Raw genomic sequence first — 24,131 nt, forward strand, 5'->3', positions numbered from 1 at the left:
ACAACTTTGAAACTCTTTGGAATTTTATTCCAGCAAAAGTGCATTATAGTACGTATTTTTGGAAAAAAAAGATGTTTGAATTCATTATTTACACATAAAGGCACACATGTCTATCTTAATCCTGACATGTGTGGATTTCACCACAGCAGAATCCTTTACGAGGCCTACTCGGGGTAAAATGGCTGCTCCAGTATAGTCTGGCTCCTGCTGAACCTCCAGATCCCTCTGCACAGAGACTCGTGCATCTTCTCCCAGGAGTCCAGCTCTGAGCGACACAGAGCAGACCTGGAGCGGATCAGCTGGGCCATCTCATTTTTGCTCCCTTTGGAAAGACTTATGCTATCTTTACAAATGAATAACACATCGAGGCCAATGAAAAGTGCATTGAGGGCAATTAAGCCAGACTGTGCAGACTTTGAGAGGGCCAGTGGTGTCCCCTTGGCCATTTGCCCGATGTCGGGGAGGTCTGCAGCCAGCTTGGGAATGTTTCGCCCCGCCTTTGCTTCTTGAAGCCCCAACTTCATAGCTGTTACAGCCACCTCTTCAGCCACCTCTTGTATGCCCTTACCAATTGTACAGGCAGTTCCCATTGCCTTCCCTACTCCGACTGCAACATTCTGCTCACCTAACACAAGAGCATTACCTTCAAGGCTTCCTACCATCTCCAAACAATCTCCCAACTTCTGAACATCCTCCATGAAGCTCTGAAATGTATTTTGAGCTTCTGTACCATGTTTTTTGTTGACAGCCATTTCAGTGAGGCCAGTGACCAGGCTGTTTACACCACTGGTCACCCCAAGACCTATCCCTGACAATGTGAGAGCCAGGGAGACTCCTGCAGTAACAGGAGCCAGGGCCAAACCAGCTATGGACAAAACACCCCCAACAACTCCCACTGAGCTACCAGCTACTGTGGAAATGTTAGCCCCGAATTTCATGTCATCCAGCTGTCTTGCATATTCCTCTAGGTTGGAGAGAAACTGCAGCATCCTGCTGTGGTGCTGGCTGAAGACACTGATGAAGGACTCAGCAGATTTCTGGAAGAGGAACGTCAGCCTCACATCCTGGTTGGTCCTGTGATTGAAGCACCACATGTTTGGAGTCAATATAATGTATTTACAGTTACAGTGATTAAGTAGTTAGGAAATGAATCACACTCAGTTTTTTCTTCTTTCTTGTTCTTTTCTTTTTATTTAAACATTGCATGGACTGGTATGACAGACAGATTTCGACTGCACAGAGCCTTCTTCAGTGTCTCTTCTTCAGGCCTGTGCAGCCGAAACGTCTGTCATACCAGTCCCTGCAATGTTTAAATAAAAAGAAAAGAACAAAAAAGAAGAAGAAACTGAGTGCGATCCATTTCCTAACTACTTGATTACTTCAGAGACGCAACAACAAGACGGAAGAGCGCTGTGTGTCAAAGATAACCTAGTTACAGTGATTAGAAAGGTACCGGTAGGTGTTCTTCTAAGAACGATCAAGCAGATTTTGGGGGGCAATTACACACCGAGCGAGACACTCAATAAAGTACCTGCACTTTCTGTACCTTTGGTTAAGTCCCAAACATCAATAGCCACAAGTACCTGATCATGTTGAGCTGGTCTATGTGGTCCAACATCTTCTCAATGGACTCCTCACTTGTTTTCTCGTTGACCTTGATGGCTTGATCACAGTTCAGCACCCTAAAACATTTAAATGACATTTGAATGAATGAGTGAATGAATGAATGAATGAATGAATTAATTAATTATTTAATTAATTAAAACATCTTTATTGCCCCCAAAGGGAAGTTGTCTTGCGTTGTAGTATTATTAGTATTTACAATACAGCACCTACATTTGCATTATCTAACAAGAACAACGATAAATATAGCTGCAAGCAGCAATGCGGGGCCAAGCAGTAAACTTGCCAAAGTTGCCACGGCAACAGAAGGAACTGCAGCGCCCCCTTTGGCCCAAATCTCGCCAATGTTGGGGTGCATTCCTTGGAGGGGATAATGAGAGAGAGAGACGGGGAGGGTCGGCAAAGGACCTGGGCTGGGAATCAAACCCGGGTCAGCCGCATGATAGACGAGTGCCCTACCGGTTGGCCATGGCAGGGCCTGTGCTGCCCTTGATTTATATTGATTAACACATTTCCATTCCCTTTCAAATTAGTCTATAAAATATCAGCAAGTAATTTCTATACTTGAGAGGCTTGCTTTTTGGACAGCAATTATAATCCTCTGTGATCATTCTATTTAGTAAAATTGTTTATATGACATACAATATTATGGAAAAGAATAGGGAGCCTACTGAAAATAGATATGTCCTTGAAATCCTAAACATAAGAATCCTATAGGCTGCAATGTAATGTTGGCCAGCCTTTTGAGAGACTGGTCTGAGGAAGGGGTGTATATAGAAGTAAGTGTGTGTGTGTGTGTGTGTGTGTGTGTGTGTGTGTGTGTGTGTGTGTGTGTGTGTGTGTGTGTGTGTGTGTGTGAGAGAGAGAGACAGAGGAACCGAGAGAACAACAATGGTCTCTCTCTCTCTCTCTCTCTCCCTCCCTCCTTCCCTCTCTCTCTCTCTCCCTCTCCCCCTCCCTCTCCCTCTCCCTCTCCCTCTGTCTGTGTGTGTGGGGTGGGGGTGGGGGGGTATGTGCAGGGGCTGGGGCAGTGGGGCTTTGGTTGTCACTAGAGCAATAGCAGACTACGCACACACCTAAGCTCTCGTCTCTTGTGTGTCCAGAGACCCCCTGCCGAGAATGGTGTCAGTGAACGTGCGCAGGTGCCGTTGGCAAAGGGGACAGAGAGATGAGAAAAATCCCTCCATTCTTTCCACAATTTTGAATGGCTGCTGAGAGCTGATAGTTTTTTCAATCGTTACGAAAATCCATACCTGGGTGCAGCATAGTGTGAAGATGACCTGTGTACCAATATTTTGAAAATTGGGGGTACGGTTCAAAAGCTAGAGGCAAAAATGTAGTTAAAACTTTGACCTATTGGTGGCGCTACAGAGTTTGAACTGGGGATCTGATTTTTTTTGTGGTAGGTCATGGGATGGACTACTATCTGTGTGAAAAATCCCTGCCCAATTCGACAAACGGTTGCTGAGATATGACCTCACTTCCTGTTTCGCCACGTTTACGACAATTTTGATTGGCTCTCACGGCTAAACGATAAAAGATATCCAATATTCCTGAAGACCCCATGTGTAGCTCAGTCCAGAGATACTATATACCAAGTTTCGGGCGAATTGGTCAAAAAATGCGGAAAAAATATCCTGGCGGAAAATGACGTCATAGGGTGCGTTGGATTCGTCTTGGCTCAAGGATTCCAGGGATACCAAGTTTATGAAAATTGGCCCAGCGGTTCAAAAGTTACAAGCAGAAATGTACCTGCAACTTTGACCTGCTGGTGGCGCTAGAGCGTTGCGACTGGAGACCTTTAAATGGCTGTGGGTAATGCTGAGACTGTCCCTAATGTGTGTGCCAATTTACAGCATTTTCCTAGCTACGGTTCTATGGGCTGCCATAGACTTACAGTCGGAGAAGAATGGTGACTATATAATAATAATAATAACAATGAAGAAAACCTACTAACTCTATAGGGGCCTTCGCCAGCTTCGCTGCTTGGCCCCTAAAAAGAATCAATGCAAAAGATATACTGTATCTTACCTCCAGCTCCTTGCCACACTTGATAAACTCTTTGTTCTGATGGAATAAAGTACATAATGGGAGTTATAACATGCGTGTCGAGTAAAGTCCTTAATGTAGATATGTAATCATTTTCATAATCAAGTCATAACAAACATACCACCTGACCTTTTTTCCAAACCTTCACAGATCTGCTGTGTGATGCGTATGTATTTATCCAGATGGAACAACAGCACCTCCACATTATTGAGGCTGGGTAGGAAGAAAGACATGTCGTCCCTCTTGAAGTGGACCAGCAGAGGAGCAGCCATCCTGGCGGCGAAGATGACCGAACGGACATCGGCTGCCTTCATCCCTTTGGGAAGGGAGTCACCGTTTGTAAACACAAAGAGCGATGTGACGGCCAGCTCCTCCACAGCGTTAAGAAAGCACCGCAGCTTCACCAGGCCCTCCAGGGTGTCCTGCAGCACAGAATCCAGCTCCTTCTCCAGCTCCTGACGTCTGCTGTCAGCCGTCACTGACGACATGCCGCTCCATAAAAATTCTCCAAACGCCTTGAACTTGTCCTGGGACTGCTGGACATGGTCATATGTGAGGCTGATTTTACCCTTCCGGTCCCTGATGTCACTCATCATTTCCACCTCCATTTCCCTCTGGAGGAACCATTTATCTTTTCTGTCCAAGAAGTTCTCCAAGATGCAGATGTCGGATAAGGTATCACAGATGTATTGGCGTAAAAACGTGTCTAACGTCTTCTTCAGTACCTGCCTGGAAACGTACCACATGCACATTAGAATGACTGTAGAAAAAGACAAGGTAGCCTATAACCGTTTGGGGAGCGTGTCTATGCTCCCACAGCCCATTGGTCCCACATCACTAAAAGACTGTTCAAATGTTTTTTTAGGCCCATTGGTCCCACAGGCCATTGGTCCCACAGCATACACCTGCTGCTCCATGTTCCCACATTTCTAAGAATTTATTAAAAATGTAGGCCCTATGTTCAGAAGGCACATTCTCTTAGTTTGCTTAGAAATGTGGGAACATGGAGTTGTAGAACACAGGGCTTAAATTTGAAAAGTTCTGATGCAAAACCCCCTAAGTGCCATTTCAGAAAATAATCTTAATTCAGTTTTATTTAATACAAAGCTATCAAAATTTCTTTTTTTTTTTCATGTAGGCCTAATATAACTACTTATATGTATTATCAAGTACATGAATGTAGACCAAACCAACAACGGGGTTCTCCAAAAATATAGAAGTGCAGGTCTTCAGAAATGGAGTTAGGGGGTTTTGCATCTGAACTCTTCATTTGAATAATTTCTTAAAAATGTGGGAACATTGAGGAGCAGGAATAAGCTGTGGGACCATTGGGCTGTGGGTACAATGGGCCGTGGGACTAATGGGCTGTGGGAACATAGATAGTGTGTGTGTGTGTGTGTGTGTGTGTGTGTGTGTGTGTGTGTGTGTGTGTGTGTGTGTGTGTGTGTGTGTGTGTGTGTGTGAGACCCGGGAAGAAATCATACGGAGACTAATAGGCCTACATAGTTAGGCTAAGTGCTAACACCCACAGATAGGCTAGAATTTAGCACAGACCTAGATTATTATTATTCTACGTCTGTGGAATTTAGCGCGATAAGAATAAACCCATGTGTTGCTGGGAGCGTACCTATGTTCCCACGCCCCATTGGTCCCACAGCCCATTGGTCCCACAACCCATTGGTCCCACGTCACTAAGACTTTTTTTCATTATTTAGGCCCATTGGTCCCACAGTCCATTGGTCCCACAGCCCATTGGTTCCACATAGCTTTTTTATTTGAATTTTTAGGCCCATTGGTCCCACAGACCATTAGTCCCACAGCCCATTGGTCCCACATCATTAAGACTTTTAACATATTTTTTTCGGCCCATTGATCCCACAGCCCAATGGTCCCCCAGCTTAGGCCTGAGGCCTATATCGTCGGCTTGCTACCAAAACCGCCTAAGTCCGAATTTGGTCAAAATTAGATTTTTACATAAATGTACTCCCCTACCACAGCTGCATCACCCTGCCTTTACGCCAGGGTCATTGATCAATCACAACCAGTGTCAAAAATCTGTATGTATTAAGTCACACACTGCCTATGAGAAAATGAATGACCAGGGACGTAGCTATAGGGAGGACAAGGAGGGCATTTGCCTGTAGGCCTTGGGCCCTCCTGTAGATGGCAGGGGTAGGGGCCCTATTATGACCTTGGCAGGTTGTATGGGGGCCCTATCTATTCAACCTGGAGTCCTGTGCACAATTGTTCTGCCAATGTGAATGACTTGGGTAACTTGACTTAGCCATTTTTGATGCAAGTTACTTGACATGGGCAAGAAGAAGCAGTTTATTTACATCTGTTAAGAGATTTGTTCTCTCTCTCTCTTCAAAGACAGTGGCCATGTGTCAAAACCTTAGCCTTAGACATCAGATAATATTAGATATTATCTCTATCACACAATGGTTGTAGCCTTAAAATTAGACTGTACGAAACAAATTGAGCAATTATTAACCAGGTGCTTTATTTGATGTAGTCAGTTGGTTGTAGAAAGCTACTACAACCTATAATTTCCTATGACGATCTGTTAATTCATTAATTTATCCAATGTCTCATTATGTAGACTTTGATCACTTTTGGATTGATGTCCCTTGTGTATTACATTAATTTGCACACAATGATCCAACTTGAATGGGAAATTAATCCAGTAGTCGTTCTATACCATGTTCTGAATGCCACGGTCATAGTGTTGAAGTGGGCGGGGCACAGTTTTATGAACAGGTTACCTCTGTCATGGGCAAGGTTGGGGGGGTGGGGCAGTTCTATGAGCATGGAGAGGAGCAAAAGTTAAGCAAAGATGATAAACAAGGACGGGACAGTTCGTGAGGAGGTACAAGGACCAAAGAAGTGCCCCACCCCTTCATCCTCCTCCATGACTGATGGACCCTCAACATGGAGTTTGGATGCCACTGCAATGCATTTTCTGTGGGATGCTACAAGTTGGATCTGTCATGGCATGAACATGAATCACCATTGTGGCAATTGCTCTATCACAATGAGAATACCTCAGAGTGCTTTACTTTGGCTGATAATGGAAATAATGTAATCATTGAACACTAACATGACTGAATAGTAGAAGTAAAAGAAAACTGTGAAAATCTGTTGGTAGATATGATATTTACCAGCATGCACGACTAACAAGGTCTACAAAAATAGTTTGGATTAAAAATAAAAAGTATAACTATCAAAAAAATGTGCAGTGCATTGTTCTTTTTGCGCTGCATCAAATAATTTATTTTAAAGTGTTTTGTTTTTCTTAGAAGGCTTTTCATTGTTGACTTGCAGCTTCACTCAAAATAAATAAAGAAAATAAATTAACATCTTGTACAGGTACTTCTTGTAATGGACCAATGACACTGACAGGATGATGCAGAAGTGGTAGGGGAGTAAAGTTCTGCAAAAATCTCCTTTTGACCAAAATTATTTGGGGGGGCTCACGATTGCTCTTTGCCCAGGGTCTCAGATTTCCTAGAACCGCCACTGGTGTTTGGCGCCCCCTAGGAAATGTAGTTTTTCTCTGTTATCAGAAAACCCCAAAATTGGACTTAGGCGGTTTTGGTAGCGAGCCGACGATATGTTCCACAACTCAATGTTCCCACATTTCTGAGTAAACTAATAACAAAAAAGGTGTAAAGACATGCTTACCGTTTTTTTTTTAAATAATTTCCTCAGCTCAGTGTTTTAACTTCATTTCCAAAAGTAGAAAAGCACCTACAACTGCACTGCTACTGCTAATAATAACAATAACAATGTCCTTCGTGGCTACTCAAATTGGGTTTACACAATAAAAAGAGGCCCATAAAATATCATCACAGTCAGGGGTGGCACACTTGAACAGTGCTGCCCCGGTGGTAAGCTGCCATAAAATAAAATATATTTATAGGATATATGTGTTCTTAAAGTACCGGTAGTTGAGGAACATTCCCGGGACTAAATGTGAATCATTTCTTAGAAATGTGGGAACACAAAGCAGCAGGAATATGCTGTGGGACCAATGGACCTAAAGAATAATGTTAAAAGTCTTTGTGATGTGAGACCCATGGGCTGTGGGACCAATGGGCTGTGGGACCAATGGGCCTAAAAATGAATTAAAACTCTTAGTGATGTGGGACCAATGGGCTGTGGGACCAATGGGCTGTGGGACCATTGGGCCTAATTTTGAAAAAACATAAAAGTCTTAGCAATGTGGGACCAATGGGCTGTGGGACCAATGGGCCGTGGGAACATAGGGCTGACCCCGTGTTGGGATGCACTTCACGGAGTAGGCTAAATGAAAAACACGTATCAAAACATTCAAATCAGGTTAAGTGATGGACTAGTTCAATCTTCAACACGTTAGTGTACCATCCAGATTTTAGTCTAGTAGGCCTATTTTGTTTTGTTGAAATTGTCATTATTTGACAATAGGCTATAAGAAACATAGGCCTAACTTTTTTTTCTCACCTTGACGTAGTAGTATCCATGGCAGAAGATTTTCACCAGCTTGTCAAACTTCAAAACAACGCATAGTTTGTGGGTCTGTGAGGGGTAGCCTGTTTAACAGGCTATTAACATTAAATAGGCCTACATTAGACTGAGCCAAAACTGCCACATCAAATGCAATCATGTAAATTGTAAAATAGCGCAGATCACTCCCGTGTCCTCGCAACGGATAACTATCCATTCCATCCCCAGCGCTCGAGCTCTTATGGTACATTCCAGTCCGAAGTCATCCTAGTAGGCTAGGACAGTGTTTCTCAACCTTTTTTAAGTGAGGCACCCTTTCAATTCATGAAAAATTTCAAGGCACCCCAAACCAGCAAACCTTAACATGGCATCACATCCGATACCACACAAGCTTAGAAAAGTAACACATTTGGAGACGTCACACGACCTACGTTCGAAATTGCAGCTGACTGGGCAACCTTTATTTACTTTCTCGCGTAAATGGCAGATGAAAGATTCCACTGACTAGCATTAATTTATCAATTCAGACAAATATGTATTATATTACATCATTTATTTATCAGCCACGTTTCCGCGGCACCCCTGAGGGGGGCCTGTGGCACCCCAGGGTGCCCCGGCACCCCTGTTGAGAAACACTGGGCTAGGAGATCTAACTTATCCTACCTGGATATTTCAGCTGCCGTTCCTGACAGTTGAAGTGGAAGTTCTACATCAATGGCAACCGCCGCGGTTCAACTGACTTTAGCGAAGTGTTTTCATACGAGCCAAAAAAGCCACAATAGTTATTACTCTATCATATGTTAGATTTATGTTGACACCATATCATGTAATAACACGAAGTTTATGCTGAGTAAAATTGCTGTGTTTGGAACAGCTGCACAAAAGAGAAATGGAGTTTCACTATTTATTGACATTTTAAATAACGGCTCCTATGGGGGCCGGCGGGCCGCCATTATTAGGCCTATCCGACTTCGTTTTGTTGAGGTGGGAGTAGTATGGTGCATTGCAGTCCCAAATTATTCTAGTAGGAGATCGCACTTATCCAACCTCCTACTACGAAAAACGCTCTGGAATGCCAGTCGAAGTGGGAGCTCCAACTATCGAGATCGGGGTGACTCGCACTTAACCTGGCTCTCGCAGAAGGATTGTCATCCACGAAGTGTAACGAAGATGCACGAAGCACTAGGGGTCTCGCGAGAGCCAGGCTAACATTAGGTGCGATCGAGTTGTCATCAACGCATGAATGCGCATTTAGACAGCAATGCACCCTGGATGAAAATGCTGCATGACGGTTAGATTTCCTGTCAAACTTCGAAATTTCGTCGACGTTGCGTTGACGAGGTGACATGTCACATGGTGTAAAACTATCGCGGGATGAATGCGGCTGCAGACAGATCTTGCAACCTCTGCAGTTGCTTATCCCCTTCAACGCTCGTCGGCGCTCGTCGGCGGACTGCCTCCGAGGTCACGCGCCCATGAACTGGTTGGTCAACAACTCACTCACGTGTGTATATGGGTCTTGTCTCACACCTCTACACAAGTTTGCGCAGGTCCCCACTTCAGCTCCTCCTCACTGCCTGTCCCCCCACTCCTCACATGTGGTGTGTTAGTAGAGCAAACCGGTGCGAGCTCATCGTCTCGTTCATATTTGTGGCCGACTTTAAATGCGCTGTATTTAATAACACCCACATCGTGACAACAAGTTCTCGCTGACGTACGTTGCGCAACGTCGACGCTCGCAATGAAGTCGTATGGGCTTAGTGTTAGTAACAAGCACTACCCCCACCTCAACAAATCGAAGTCGGATAATAATTGGGGGCCCAAATGGAGCAGTAAATAGGCCTAGTGAAACTCCATTTCTCTTTTGTGCAGCTGTTCCAAACACAGCAATTTTTACTCAGCATAAACTTCGTGTTAGCCTATTACATGATATTGTGTCAACATAGTCTAGATGTAACATTATGACAGAGTAACTATTATGGCTTTTTTTTTTTGGCTCGTATCAAAACACCAGGGCTCTCAAGTTTTGAAGATCGCTTGGAGTGAGATTTAGATAGCCTAAATAAATAAAGAAATAAATGGGGTGGGGGTATCGAACCAACATCACCCATCGACCTATCGACACTAGGTTTCCCTTCAACCCAGCTAGTTAAAAAGTTTGATTACATCAAATACACTAGGCCTATGTATTCAATATGCTTAATCCTCCTAACCAGTGCTCGAGTTGTAAAATAGCCTATAAGCAGCTGGGGATGGTCAGAAATTGATTCTAATTATTGATGGTTTGGGGGTTTCTCCCCCGAGAAAAATTTGAAAATGTAGGCCTAGTTGTTGAAAGTGCAATTTTAACACAATGTGAAGAAGGGATGTATATTTTATAGGGAGGTGATTTTTGACCATTTTCATTGAGGGGGATGATTTTAGACAATGTTCATTGTGGGGGGATAGCCTAAAATAGGCTACCTGTAGGCATATGTTCTTTATTGTGCATTGACATTATCAGCCCAAATTAAAATAAAGTCCAATCATTTTTTAGGCATCAGACCCAAATAAAACCCTTTTTCATTAAATACCATGATGTCTCCAGTATTGGTTGCCCCCCTGACTTCTTTAGCCTACTTGCCCTCTCTTCTACCACTACCTCTGCATTCCTCCATTCTCTCCAGTCTGTCTAATATTTGACCACCTCCCACTCCTCTTGTCTCCACGTTCAATCATGTTTGGGAGGGATGATCATCAAACACTCAGCTGGGGTTATAGCTGCCGTTGTTGCTCTCTTTTAACGTCCCTGTCAAGGCTACATGGGCTGGAAATATTGGTATAAGGAGTAAAAACAGTAGCCTAACTAATACAAGTCTCATATTTTCACCTGTATGAAGTTATCACCTGATGGTCCTGGCTCCTGCGTCTCCAGTTCGCCTACTTGCAATTCGTAAACAGTGTTGCCAGATGTGTCTGACCAAATCCCGCCCAAAAGGTTCTCAAAAACCGCCAAAATGCGCTAAATTCCGCCCAAATTCAACAAATTACATTGACTTCTATGGGCCCAAAACGGCTTAAAAAACCGCCAAATGGCCAATTTTTCCCGTTTTTGCCCGCCGACGCTCATCCCAAGTAGCCCAATTGGGTGGACACCCGCCCAATCTGGCAACACTGTTCGTAAATTGTACTGTTCTCTCTGAACTCTGCTGCGCACGCTATTGGATGAAACTATGATCCACTGCTTTGATCTGCCCGACAACCGAACAATATGTTCTCATTGGCTGAATAGCGGGGTAGCTAATCTGAACACAGAAGCGCTGTTACCTCGGCCTATTTCTGATGCATCTGTGGATAGGTTGGAGGAATTAATGTGTGCCGATTGGATAAGTTATCAAAACTTCAGAGTGTGAAATACCATGTGTGGAGTGTGAGTGTGAACTCGCTCAGATGAGTGTGTCACACTCTCAAAGAGTGAGACTTGAGAGCCCTGATAAACACCTCGCTGTCAGCTGAACCGCGGCGGTTGCCATGGATGTAGAACCTCCACTTCAACTGCCAGGAACGGCAGCTGAAATGTCCAGGTAGGATAAGTGCGATCTCCTACTAGGATGATTTGGGACTGGAATGCACCAGTAGGCCTACGAGTCACCCCGACCTCGCTCGTTGGAGATCCCACTTCGACAGGCGTTCCAGAGCGTTTTTCATAATAGGATGTTGGATAAGTGCGAACTCCTACTAGGATGAATTGAGACTGGAATGCACCATTAGGTTTCGTTTCCTGTGATTTCCTGGAGAAATAAAACTTCCTGAAAGTTCTTAAGGAGGTCCTTGCCGCGAGCACTGTTGATCAATCCACGTTTTCCAAAAACTTTAGAGTAGGTATTAGGCTAGTCATTCAGCACAAATAGGCCTAAACACAAGTGATTATTCTCAATCCCTGTAGAATGCTCATTTTGGATTATTTATAAAGCTGTTTTGTTTTGTAAATGGACACGCTGGCTGGGACGTGTTAAAAAGTATTTTTCCGTACCGTTGATGCCATATAGCCTAATACCACAAGGTGGCAACGTTGTATCATGTTATGTTGCGTATGGCCCTCAACTCGCTCTTCATCGGCCTGGACATCTTCTTCATCTGCAAAGACGGCACGAGTCTGGCCAAAGGGAGCAAAAGCAAAGTGGCCCAGCTGATCCGCTCCAGGGCTGCTCTGTGGCGCTCAGAGCTGGACTCCTGGGAGAAGATGCACGAGTCTCTGTGCAGAGGGATCTGGAGATTCAGAAGGAGTCAGACTATGCTGCAGCAGCCATTTTACCCCAAAGTGATGCGCTGAGGAGAGTAAGTGAAGATAGAACAGAAAATGTAGTGGGTTTTTTTTTGTATCGGAATGTATTTACTGTAACTTACAGGTATACTGTATTTTTAAACACACACATGTACATACATATAATTAAATCATTATTTTTCTGTCCACTATCACAGCACATAGAAATAGCAATGTTTATTTTCACCACTAGAGGGGGCCATCCACCGTAGGGAGTTTCTGTAAGAGGAGGACACACCTCTGACTGCTCTCAACATGCTCAGATTGTTTCTTATCTGTGTCAGTAGTAAGAAAGACGAACCAACCGACTAGCCCATGCTGAGTCATGTTCCGCATTTCCCTTCCAGCAAATGAGAACAACATTGTGAATGTCCATAAAAAAGACTGAAGAAACTTGCTTCACAGAGCACTTTGCACACAGTACGGACAGTGCCAAGCTTGGCGCTCCTAAGACGAGCACTTATTCTCAGAGGAGCACTTATTTTTCACTCTCTGCACATTTGTGTGACATGTTAGTGAGAGGAACTGAGTCCTTGACCACTAGCTGACTGATTGGCTGACTGCCAAGACTGATGGGAAAATCTACTCCGCTCTTCTTTCGAGTTTTGAAGCTTTAATCATTTTACATTGCAGTAAACATGCTTATTATGTTGAAACATTTGTTTAGTCATGACATATTTTAAGTGCTTTGTGTTAAAAATAAATTGGTTGTGCTACTGGGACTGCAGCTCACTGTTATGTAAAATGTTCCTTAAATGTTTGCTTCTGTCAAGAACTCCACCCTCATGGCAACCATTGCCACATGGCACTCTCTTGCTGTGAAGTTACGACCCACATCCTGACTTCATCATGTCACCTGAGTGGTAAACCTCTAATAATGATTAACCAAACAGACATACCTGTATGTGTTCTAAATAAAGAGTGAGCAGCCAGTACTATCTGGACCTCTTGGTGACTCTTCTACATAAGAAAGACAGTGGCAAACGCTATGCAGAATTTGAAAGAATAACTTTATTTCTTATTGCCAATGCATGGGCTCCATAAAATGTAGCCTATGTGCATTACAAATTTCACATAGAAAGTAGTTTTAATGTTTTCCTAGCTTAAATTCGTAAAAGACCTAACATTTATTTACAACAGACACGTTTCATATGTTGGTAAACATTACATCCATAACGAATGGTGGACTTGTACTTTTGTAATATTTCATTTTTTTCTGTAATTTCTATTACACTTGTAATCCCCCCAAACCCCGCATCTGGTTCGCTTATACATGAGATAGCAAGAGAAATAGACAAAGACGCGACATCCGTCAAGTGCAAGTAGTGTTAAGACCACCAAATAGCTGGAGATTCACAAAAATAGCTATTTGCCTGACATTTTTCATTCAACATCTTACACCAAGTCCATGTGGCATTCTAGAGTAAACATGCCTATTATGCATTTAGCCATTAGGACTGAACACAATGCTCACTGTAGAAATGTACACGGAATTTGCTCTAATACAGAGCAGTTTGATTCATTCCTTTTCCAAGAGTACAGACACACTGAACGAGTACATGGCTGGAAGAATGCTTACATGTGACCAGACATTAAGCGGGTGAGAGCAAGAGGTGAGATCAGAAAAATAATCATAATCTGTCTGATGACTCACCACATTCAGCTTCAGCAACATGCCACAGAGCCATCCATGTGCTACTGGACAAAAAAAATGAATGACCACTACAATTTACAGCTTATGGTTGATATGAATAGTAAGGTGGGGAAAAAAACGTCAGTTGAAATGTTGTTTGGGATTTCACTATTTTGTGATATAAAGATAAAACGATTAGAAAAGAGCAGCAATGCAGATTCAGGACACATTTCCCAGTCATCCTTTTCAATTACATATAGTATCATAACGCGACAGCATTAAGATAAATTGCTACCATGAGGCCAGAGTGTCTTCAGCTTGTGATTTATAGAGTGCAATACTGTAGACAGGGGAGCTGACAGCTTTGGCTGGGCCCAGGACAAAGTCATCTGAACTGGCCCCCCATCCAATACATAATGTAATGAGGACCTAATTTTGGGCCCCCTCTCTCCTGGGCCCAGAAAACAGACTCCTTTGTCCACCCTTGTCAGCTTCCCTGACTGTAGATACCACATCGTCCTGTGACATACTGTAACCCATGGTGGTAGCATGGCTGGTCTGGAAAAGTACAAGCAGTTGTATCAGCTTCAGGTCCTGGATGTACTTGAAATGCCTAAGCGACTGTACAAAATCATTCTTAAACTAATGTACTTCTTCACCCGAGGGTTTGCACCTGAGTCAGGGGCGGAGCTATAGGAAGGGCAAGCAGAGCACTTGCCCCTGGGTCCAGGTCCCTCCCGTATAAGTGGGGGAGGCACTATTGTGAGCTTGGTAAGCTGTAAAGGGGGCCCTATAAGTGTCTTGCCCTGGGGTCCTGTGTGCAATTGTTCCGCCACTGACAGGAGTACTGATATGGTGCATGTAAAAATACTAAAATGCTAAAATACAGCATTTTAGTATTGTATCAACTACCCCAATGTAAAATAAAGAGTTCTAAACTCTACTAACTTTACTCAGAGGCGAGTGCTTTGACGACAAAATATTTCTGTCTAGTCAACTTTGGGACAACTTTGAAACTCTTTGGAATTTTATTCTAGCAAAAGTGCATTATAGTACGTATTTTTGAAAAAATATGTTTGAATTCATTATTTACACATAAAGGCACACATGTCTATCTTAATCCTGACAGGTGTGGATTTCACCACAGCAGAATCGTTTACGAGGCCTACTTGGGGTAAAATGGCTGCTCCAGTATAGTCTGACTCCTCCTGAACCTCCAGATCCCTCTGCACAGAGAGTCGTGCATCTTCTCCCAGGAGTCCAGCTCTGAGCGCCACAGAGCAGCCCTGGAGCGGATCAGCTGGGCCATCTCATTTTTGCTCCCTTTTGAAAGACTTATGCTATCTTTACAAATGAATAAGACATCGAGGCCAATGAAAAGTGCATTGAGGGCAATGAAGCCAGACCGTGCAGACTTTGAGAGGGCCAGTGGTGTCCCCTTGGCCATTTGCCCGATGTCGGGGAGATCTGCAGCCAGCTTGGGGATGTTTCGCCCTGCCTTTGCTTCTTGAACCAGCAAATTCATAGCTGTTACAGCCACCTCTTCTGTTTGAATGAGTTTAACAGCTGAAGCACTATCTACCAGAGCATCTATTTGTTTACCAATTGCACAGGCAGTTCCCATTGCCTTCCCTACTCCTACTGCAACATTCTGCTCAGCTAACACAAGAGCATTACCTTCAAGGCTTCCTACCATCTCCAAACAATCTCCCAACTTCTGAACATCCTCCATGAAACGCTGAAATGTATTTTGAGCCTCTGTACCATGTTTTTTGTTGACAGCCATTTCAGTGATGCCAGTGACCAGGCTGTTTACACCACTGGTCACCCCAAGACCTACCCCTGACAACGTGAGAGCCAGGGAGACACCAGCAGTAACAGGGGCCAGGGCCAAACCAACTATGGACAAGACACCCCCAACAACGCCCACTGAGCTACCAGCTACTGTGGAAATGTTAGCCCCGAATTTCATGTTATCCAGCTGTCTTGCACTCTCCTCCAGATCAGAGAGGAACTGTTCCATCCTGCTGTGGCGCTGGCTGAAGAGACCGATGAAGGACAGAGCAGATGTCTGGAAGAGGAACGTCAGCCTCACATCTTGGTTGGTCCTGTGATTGAAGCACCACATGTTTGGAGTCAATATAATGTATTTACAGTTACAGTGATTAAGTAGTTGGGAAATGGATCGCACTCAGGTTTTTCTTCTTTCTTGTTCTTTTCTTTTTATTTAAACATTGCAGGGACTGGTATGACAGACATTTTGACTGCACAGAGCCTTCTTCAGTGTCTCTTCAGGCCTGTGCAGCCGAAACGTCTGTCATACAAGTCCCTGCAATGTTTAAATAAAAAGAAAAGCACAAGAAAGAAGAAAAACTGAGTGCGATCCATTTCCGAACTACTTGATTACTTCAGAGACGCAACAACAAGACGGAAGAGCGCGGTGTGTGAAAGATAACCCAGTTAGTGGAGTCGTAATAGGCTCAGTCATTTCAAATTGATGTTAAAGTTTAGTTTTCACTTCCAAGTTGAAGTTTAGGGTCTATAGAACAATTTGAGTTCGAGTGTCAAACACACAGATAACAAAATGGCCTGCGGGGGGCGCTCTAAAATATATAAACTGCTATAACTTTTGATTAGTTAAACCAAATTTAACATATGATGTATGCCAGAGACGTGCGGTCAGGGTAGGCAGGGTAGGCAGTGCCTACCCTGGGATAAATGTCTTAAAAATAAAAACTAACACGTGTTTAAAAAAATATTCTTCAGAGTTCACATAGGCCTACACAACAATAACATTGATTCAGCATAAATTATGAGCTGTTTAAAGTACAGTATACACAGGACAACGATCAAAAACCTAAGTAATCGCACGAAGCAAAGCGCTCAGGCTTGGGCAGGTTGCCGTGCCAACGCGCAGTCCCGGCTGGTAGCAGAGACAGGCTGAAAGCAGAGCTTTCGAATGCCAGCCAGGCAGCCCGGTAAGGCTCGCTTTTCCTCTGCCTACCCTGCCTTCAATGCTGTCAATGTAGAAGTTTGCGCATGCGTATTAAGTTGTCACATAGCTTGTCAATGGGACTAAAAGCAGAGCCTTTACTCTGTGGCGGGAGTATGTGAGCCAATCACAGCGCCCAAAATGAAAAATTGTTACAATTCAGGTAGTAGCCAATTTCTGCCCTACAGGCAGCTATGATAGCAACAACTAGCAAGGCAAGGCTTGTTCAAATCTCTAGCCGTATCGGAAAGAAAACATGGCAGTCTTTGGCTTTTTGTCTTTATTATTTTAAAAAATGCCGAGAAGTAGCAAGAAAGACGGTTCAAGTGACAGACAGCTGAGCCGTTTGCAATCGCTGCATTGTGGAAATATTCAACATCAGATGGGTAGCAGCTTCAAGTAGTTTGCACTGGGACAAAATGTCTTCATCATGTCAACCACCCCGGGCTTTTAATGGAACTAGCTTGCATGAAAAACACAGCCTACTTGTGATTCTGCTTTAAGGTAAGATTCATCTAATTATTATGCTGCGGGTAGCCTTTTAACATGAACATGCTCAAGTTTTTTCGTGGTGCCTTTTGTTGTCACCGTTTGTCAGGGTGTTGACATTGAAGATTGGTTGTGCGGTGGTGGACATGAATAGACCGTGTGTGTGTTATTATGGACGCGAGATTGTTTTTTGAGCGTACGACATGACTCCATTTCCCTAATTTATTATGATGATGACTATGCAATGCGTGAGTTGTGTGGAGCCTGTTAGCAAGTGCAGCTGCGTTCTTTTGAAGTGCGCGGTGTGCGAGTCGAGATCAACGTGGAACAGGACGATTGACAGGGAATGGTTTCTCGGAGTGCTTCCGCACTCACAAATTGACTTAATTTGAAACACCTTGCACAACCGTAGCTGAAGTGTTTGAGAATACTATCACGCACAAGAATGAGTCTCAGAAGTGGTTTCGTTGGTTTACTCGATACTGTCTGAATGCACGGGTCATGTTTGCAAGCAATCCGCCCCCTTGCCTACTTTCCTTCTTGTCTGTGAGTGTTTGATTATCAGCACAAAACGCGGCAGTGAAGCAGGAGCTGTTACCTAGGTTGGTTTATTGCTAAATGTAAATCGTTTCCCCCTCACATGCTATGGTGTGATTCACAGTTGGTGAACTAGACATTTTATCTTCAAAAGTAGGCTACACTGTGCCACCCTCCATCCATGTGAAACACCCTGGCATTTGCAACAGAATAAACAGAAGAGCAACAAAATCAACTGCTAAAGCCAAAAGTTAAAGCTTTTCCCCCAAAATGTTGTAGCTTTCTAAATTATTATTGTAAAATGTAGGCCTACAGGTCCTTAAAGGTGTACAAAGTATGGGTCCTGGAGCTAATTTGGCAATTTGGCAAAACAAATAAGTGTAGCTGGCCTTTTCAAGAAATTGAAATTATGTTTTCACTTATTGTTTCAGATTTAGGTCTACTGACAATGTCCAAATGTCTAAATAGTGTAGCCTATTTACTTATTTAGTTATTAGAGCTGTGGTGGTTAAGCACTGATGGCATCTTATAGCCTACTTTATATTTACAGTATTTAGAGAAACATAGGCCTACTAATGCACATTAAAGACCATATCAACATGTTTATGTGAATAGGCCTATTTGCCTATTCAAACCATACCTTGTGGCATAAGGCCCCCCTCTCTCTCACACACACACACACACACACACACACACACACACACACACACACACACACACACACACACACACACACACACACACACACACACACACACACACACACACACGTTACATTTCAGATCTGCATGAAAGGGGACTATTTGTTCAAAGTTTTTAGTCTTTTGTAAAAGTTTTTAGCTGATAGTGACTCTCCAGATTTGGTTAAAATGCAGGAAATTGCATCTAAGAAATACATTTTTTTCTGGGGGAGGACCGAACCCACCGTTAATATATATATATATAAATATATATATATATTCTATATTTACTGCCTACCCTACCATACCCTTCACTGCACGTCACTGATGTATGCATGGATTCAGCATGAAGAGAAGAAACTGGTGGGCTAAATAGTTGGTTACCAGATTAAAGACACACTATGTAATAAACACACTTTTAGCCAATGGACAGCTAAATCCGGGCTTTTTTAAGATAAAGGGTGTGGAAATGCCCTCCAAGTTGCAATGAAACATAATTTATTGTTACAATTTATTGTAAATAAAGCCTGGGTTATCACTTAACTTGATTTGTTCAGAATATCCCTGAAGCACACAGATACTTAGGATACATATAAACAAATATAGCTGCATAAAGCCTATGTGATATTTAGGACCCAACTTGCAACTTTGAGTTTATGAATTTAGGATCATGAGTACCAGCTTTTTTTCAATCAAAATAATAATAATGATGATGATGATGATGATAAATACTATGGGGAACATCATTTTTTCTCGCATTCAAAAAGTAAACAGAAGACCATAGGGCTAACATTTATTCCAATACTCCACTGTACAATAACTATGACAGAGAACAGATGCAAAAACAGTCAGTGGTCAGTCTTAGAAATTGTATGTGCACTTGCACAGACGTGTGCACTTTAACTCTGCCTTCATGCACTTGCACCGAGATCTGGCAGGTCTATTTGTACAAGTACTAGTACAGCTGCACTCCACCTCTAGTTGGAAAACATCTTTGGCAACTGCATTGCTTTGGTAGTATAGTCCAAATCTGGGAACTGTTCATTTGTTACCAGATTGGCAGGCATTTCTGGCAAATGCAGATAATAAGGTTTTCATTCCTGTCCACTACGCTGGTAACAAATGGACAGTTCCCAGAGCAGATGATTGTGTCTACCATGTATGAAATAGTCCTATAGTATTATTTAGTATGCTTGCCAAAGGCCTCTGCTTGCCCCCAGCAAGCATACTAATTGTTCTCCAACAGTTTATTTAGTATGCTTGCGGGAAAGCATATTAATTGTTCATCAACAGTTTATTATTATTATACATTTTTCCATTCACCTCGGCATATGGGAATCACCATTCATTAGTACGGCGGCTTTGAATCGTTGCAGCGTTCGAGATAGAGACACGGTTTGAGTGCCAAAACGAACGGCTCGAAAAGGTCTCAGGGTGGAGTATTTTTAGCTGGCCTACCCCCTTTCATTCGTTCACCAGTCTTGTTTTTCCTCAGTTTTCTCTCTGTTTTCCCCCTCATTGAAATGAATGGTAGAATGGTCAAGATGATGATGTCACAAACCGTGGCAGTTAGAGTGAGAGGTGACCTGTCCTGGGGTTTTTATAGGTATCAACTAGGTAAAGGCACTGTCAGAGAGGTCTTGGCTCTGAATACAAACTGTGTGAAGATCATAAGCCAACTCTTAAAAATGTTTCAGAGAGAGCAGTTTTAAAATCCCTATGATGTGACCCCATTCACTTACAAAAATGTGTGAACAGCTCAGCGCATAGGCCTGAATATGTCCATTTTTTGACTGAACCATTTGGCCAAGAAATGTGATCTCAGCTTTGACATGAAGAGCAGGTTTGTGCCATTTGTGTGTAAATATCATCTGACAACTTGCAAAACTTTTGGAGATATGACAGCGTAAAAATAAGGCTGCACATATTACTCAGCTATTGACTGCCAAACTGTCACCTTTTAGAATCTTCAGTCATACACACACACACACATGCAGCCTTGTACTTTAGACCTCTGCTGTCAGTAAGTGGCAGTGGGCTACTGGGTAGGGTGTTGGTCTGTCAGAGGGTTGCAGGTTCGAATCCCACCCTTACCTCTCCCTACCCACCCATTGCTGAAAGGCACCTGAAGCATCTCCATACATGCACGCACACGCACACACACACACACACACGCACACGCACACACACATCTCTCTCTCTCTCTCTCTCGCACAGAGACACACACACACACATCTCTATCTCTTTCCCTCGTGTTTCTGTGTGTGTGTGTGTGTGTGTGTGCATAATCCGCAAGCATACCAATAGCATTGTCTCTCCGGAAATGCAGTCTTATTATTATTATTATTATTATTATTATTATCGTTATTATTTTCTTCCTGATATAACGTTTTTTTGTGATTTTATGTGTGAATAGAATATGGCTTCATCGAAAAAAGTTGATACTCATGATCCTAAATTCATAAACTCAAAGTTGCAAGTTGGGTCCTAAATATCACATAGGCTTTATGCAGCCATATTTGCGTATAGGTATCCTAGGTATCTTTGTGCTTCAGGGATATTCTGAACAAATCAAGATGAATGATATACCAGGCTTAATTTACAATAACTTGTAACAATAAATGGTGTTTCATTGCAACTTGGAGGGCATTTCCAGCCTTTATCTTTAAAAAAACCCAGAATTTTGCTGTCCATGGGCTAAAAGTGTGTTTATGACAGAGTGTGTCTTTAATCTGGTAACCAAATACTTATCTCACCAGCTCCTCCTCTTAATGCTGAATCCATGCATACCTCATATGTTAAATTTGGTTAAACTAATAAAAAGTTATAGCAGTTTATATATTTTAGAGCGCCCCCCGCAGGGCATTTTGTTATCTGTGTGTTTGACACCCGAACCCAAATTGGTCTATAGACCCTAAACTTCAACTTGGGAGTGAAAACCAAACTTTAACACAAATTTGAAATGACTGAGAAAAAATGCACATGCCTACGACCCCACTAAGTTACAGTGATTAGAAAGGTACCGGTAGGTGTTCTTCTAAGAACGATCAAGCAGATTTTGGGGGGCAATTACACACCGAGCGAGACACTCAATAAAGTACTTGCACTTTCTGTACCTTTGGTTAAGTCCCAAACATCAATAGCCTACAAGTACCTGATCATGTTGAGCTGGTCTATGTGGTCCAACATCTTCTCAATGGACTCCTCACTTGTTTTCTCGTTGACCTTGATGGCTTGATCACAGTTCAGCACCCTAAAACATTTAAATGACATTTGAATGAATGGATGAATGAATGAATGAATCATTTAATTAATTAAAACGTCTTTATTGCCCCAAAAGGGAAGTTGTCTTGCGTTGTAGTATTATTAGTATTTACAATACTGCACCTGCATTTGCATTATCTAACAAGAACAAAAATAAAAAAAAACAATGCAAAAGATATACTGTATCTTACCTCCAGCTCCTTGCCACACTTGATAAACTCTTTTTCGTTCTGATGGAATAAAGTACATTGGGAGTTATAACATGCGTGTCGAGTAAAGCCCTTAATGTAGGAATGTAATAATTTCAATAATCAAGTCATAACAAACACACCACCTGACCTTTTTTCCAAACCTTCACAGATCTGCTGTGAGATGCGTATGTATTTATCCAGATGAAACAACAGCACCTCCACATTATTGAGGCTGGGTAGGAAGAAAGACATGTCGTCCCTCTTGAAGTGGACCAGCAGAGGAGCAGCCATCCTGGCGGCGAAGATGACCGAACGGACATCGGCTGCCTTCATCCCTTTGGGAAGGTAGTCACCGTTTGTAAACACAAAGAGCGATGTCACGGCCAGCTCCTCCACAGCGTTAAGAAAGCACCGCAGCTTCACCAGGCCCTCCAGGGTGTCCTGCAGCACAGAATCCAGCTCCTTCTCCAGCTCCTGACGTCTGCTGTCAGCCGTCACTGACGACATGCCGCTCCATAAAAATTCTCCAAACGCCTTGAACTTGTCCTGGGACTGCTGGACATGGTCATATGTGAGGCTGATTTTACCCTTCCGGTCCCTGATGTCACTCATCATTTCCACCTCCATTTCCCTCTGGAGGAACCATTTATCTTTTCTGTCCAAGAAGTTCTCCAAGATGCAGATGTCAGATAAGGTATCACAGATGTATTGGCGTAAAAACGTGTCTAACGTCTTCTTCAGTACCTGCCTGGAAACGTACCACATGCACATTAGAATGACTATAGAAAAAGACAGGGTAGCCTATAACCGTTTGGGGAGCGTGTCTATGTTCCCACAGCCCATTGGTCTCACATCACTAAAAGACTGTTCAAATGATTTTTTAGGCCCATTGGTCCCATAAGCCATTGGTCCCACAGCATACACCTGCTGCTCCATGTTCCCACATTTCTAAGAATTTATTAAAAATGTAGGCCCTATGTTCAGAAGGCACATTCTCTTAGTTTGCTTAGAAATGTGGGAACATGGAGTTGTAGAACACAGGGCTTAAATAAAAAAAAAATGTCTTAAAATGTGGGAACATTGAGGAGCAGGAATAAGCTGTGGGACCATTGGGCAGTGGGAACAATGGGCCGTGGGACTAATGGGCTGTGGGAACATAGAGCTGACATCAAGGGATCAGCCCTATGTTCCCACAGCCCGTTGGTCCCACAGCCCATTGGTCCCACAGCTTAATCTTGCTGCTCCATGTTTCCACATTTTAAAGAAATTATTCAAATATAGGCCATTTTTTCCACAACTCCATGTTCCCACATTTTCGAGTAAACTAATAGAACATGCCTTTCTCCCTGCCATGAGACATTGGGCCTAAATTTGAATTAATTCTTAGAAATGTGGGAACATGGGCCAGTAGGTATGCTGTGGGACCAATGGCTGTGGGACCAATGAGCCTAAAAATGAATGTTAAAAATGTTAGTAATGTGGGACCAATGGGCTGTGGGAACATAGACAGGCTCCCGACCCCACCGTGTGTGTGTGTGTGTGTGTGTGTGGAGGGGGGTGGGGGGGTGACCCGGGAAGATATCATACAGACTAATAGGCCTACATAGTTAGGCTAACACCCACAGATAGAATTTAGCGCAATAAGAATAAGCGCATGTGTGGGTATGCACTTCAAGGAGTAGGCCTAAATGCAAAACACGTAGGCCTACAAAACATTCAAATCAGGGTAAGTGATGGACTAGTTCAATCTTCAACACGTTAGTGTACCATCCAGACTTTAGTCTAGTAGGCCTATTTTGTTTTGTTGAAATGGTCATTATTTCACTATAAGACAAGAAACGGAACTTTATTTCTCACCTATCTGACGTAGTATCCATGGCAGAAG

At 43.0% G+C, this 24,131-nt stretch overlaps 1 protein-coding gene across 2 annotated transcripts in view; it reads right to left on the reverse strand.

The window, feature by feature from the left end:
* Window positions 1-5: 5 nt before the first annotated feature.
* apol (apolipoprotein L) overlaps window positions 6-24,131 on the reverse strand; it is a 24,321-nt gene continuing 195 nt past the window's right edge. The window contains exons 1-5 of one of the 2 annotated variants that reach the window (XM_063189140.1): window positions 24,104-24,131; window positions 22,395-22,994; window positions 3,655-3,690; window positions 1,584-1,682; window positions 6-1,074 (exon numbers count right to left, since the gene is read on the reverse strand). The exon at window positions 24,104-24,131 is cut by the window's right edge and continues 195 nt beyond it. In XM_063189140.1, coding sequence (XP_063045210.1) covers window positions 165-1,074; window positions 1,584-1,682; window positions 3,655-3,690; window positions 22,395-22,994; window positions 24,104-24,123 — 1,665 coding nt within the window. In that variant the 5' untranslated portion in view covers window positions 24,124-24,131 and the 3' untranslated portion in view covers window positions 6-164. Of the gene's footprint in view, window positions 1,075-1,583; window positions 1,683-3,654; window positions 3,691-14,713; window positions 16,202-21,945; window positions 22,045-22,246; window positions 22,286-22,394; window positions 22,995-24,103 lie in introns of those variants that run through there. The other variant, XM_063189133.1, reaches the window with a different exon arrangement.

This window comes from Engraulis encrasicolus, chromosome 2, assembly GCF_034702125.1.
Source record: "Engraulis encrasicolus isolate BLACKSEA-1 chromosome 2, IST_EnEncr_1.0, whole genome shotgun sequence".
Taxonomy (NCBI): domain Eukaryota; kingdom Metazoa; phylum Chordata; class Actinopteri; order Clupeiformes; family Engraulidae; genus Engraulis; species Engraulis encrasicolus.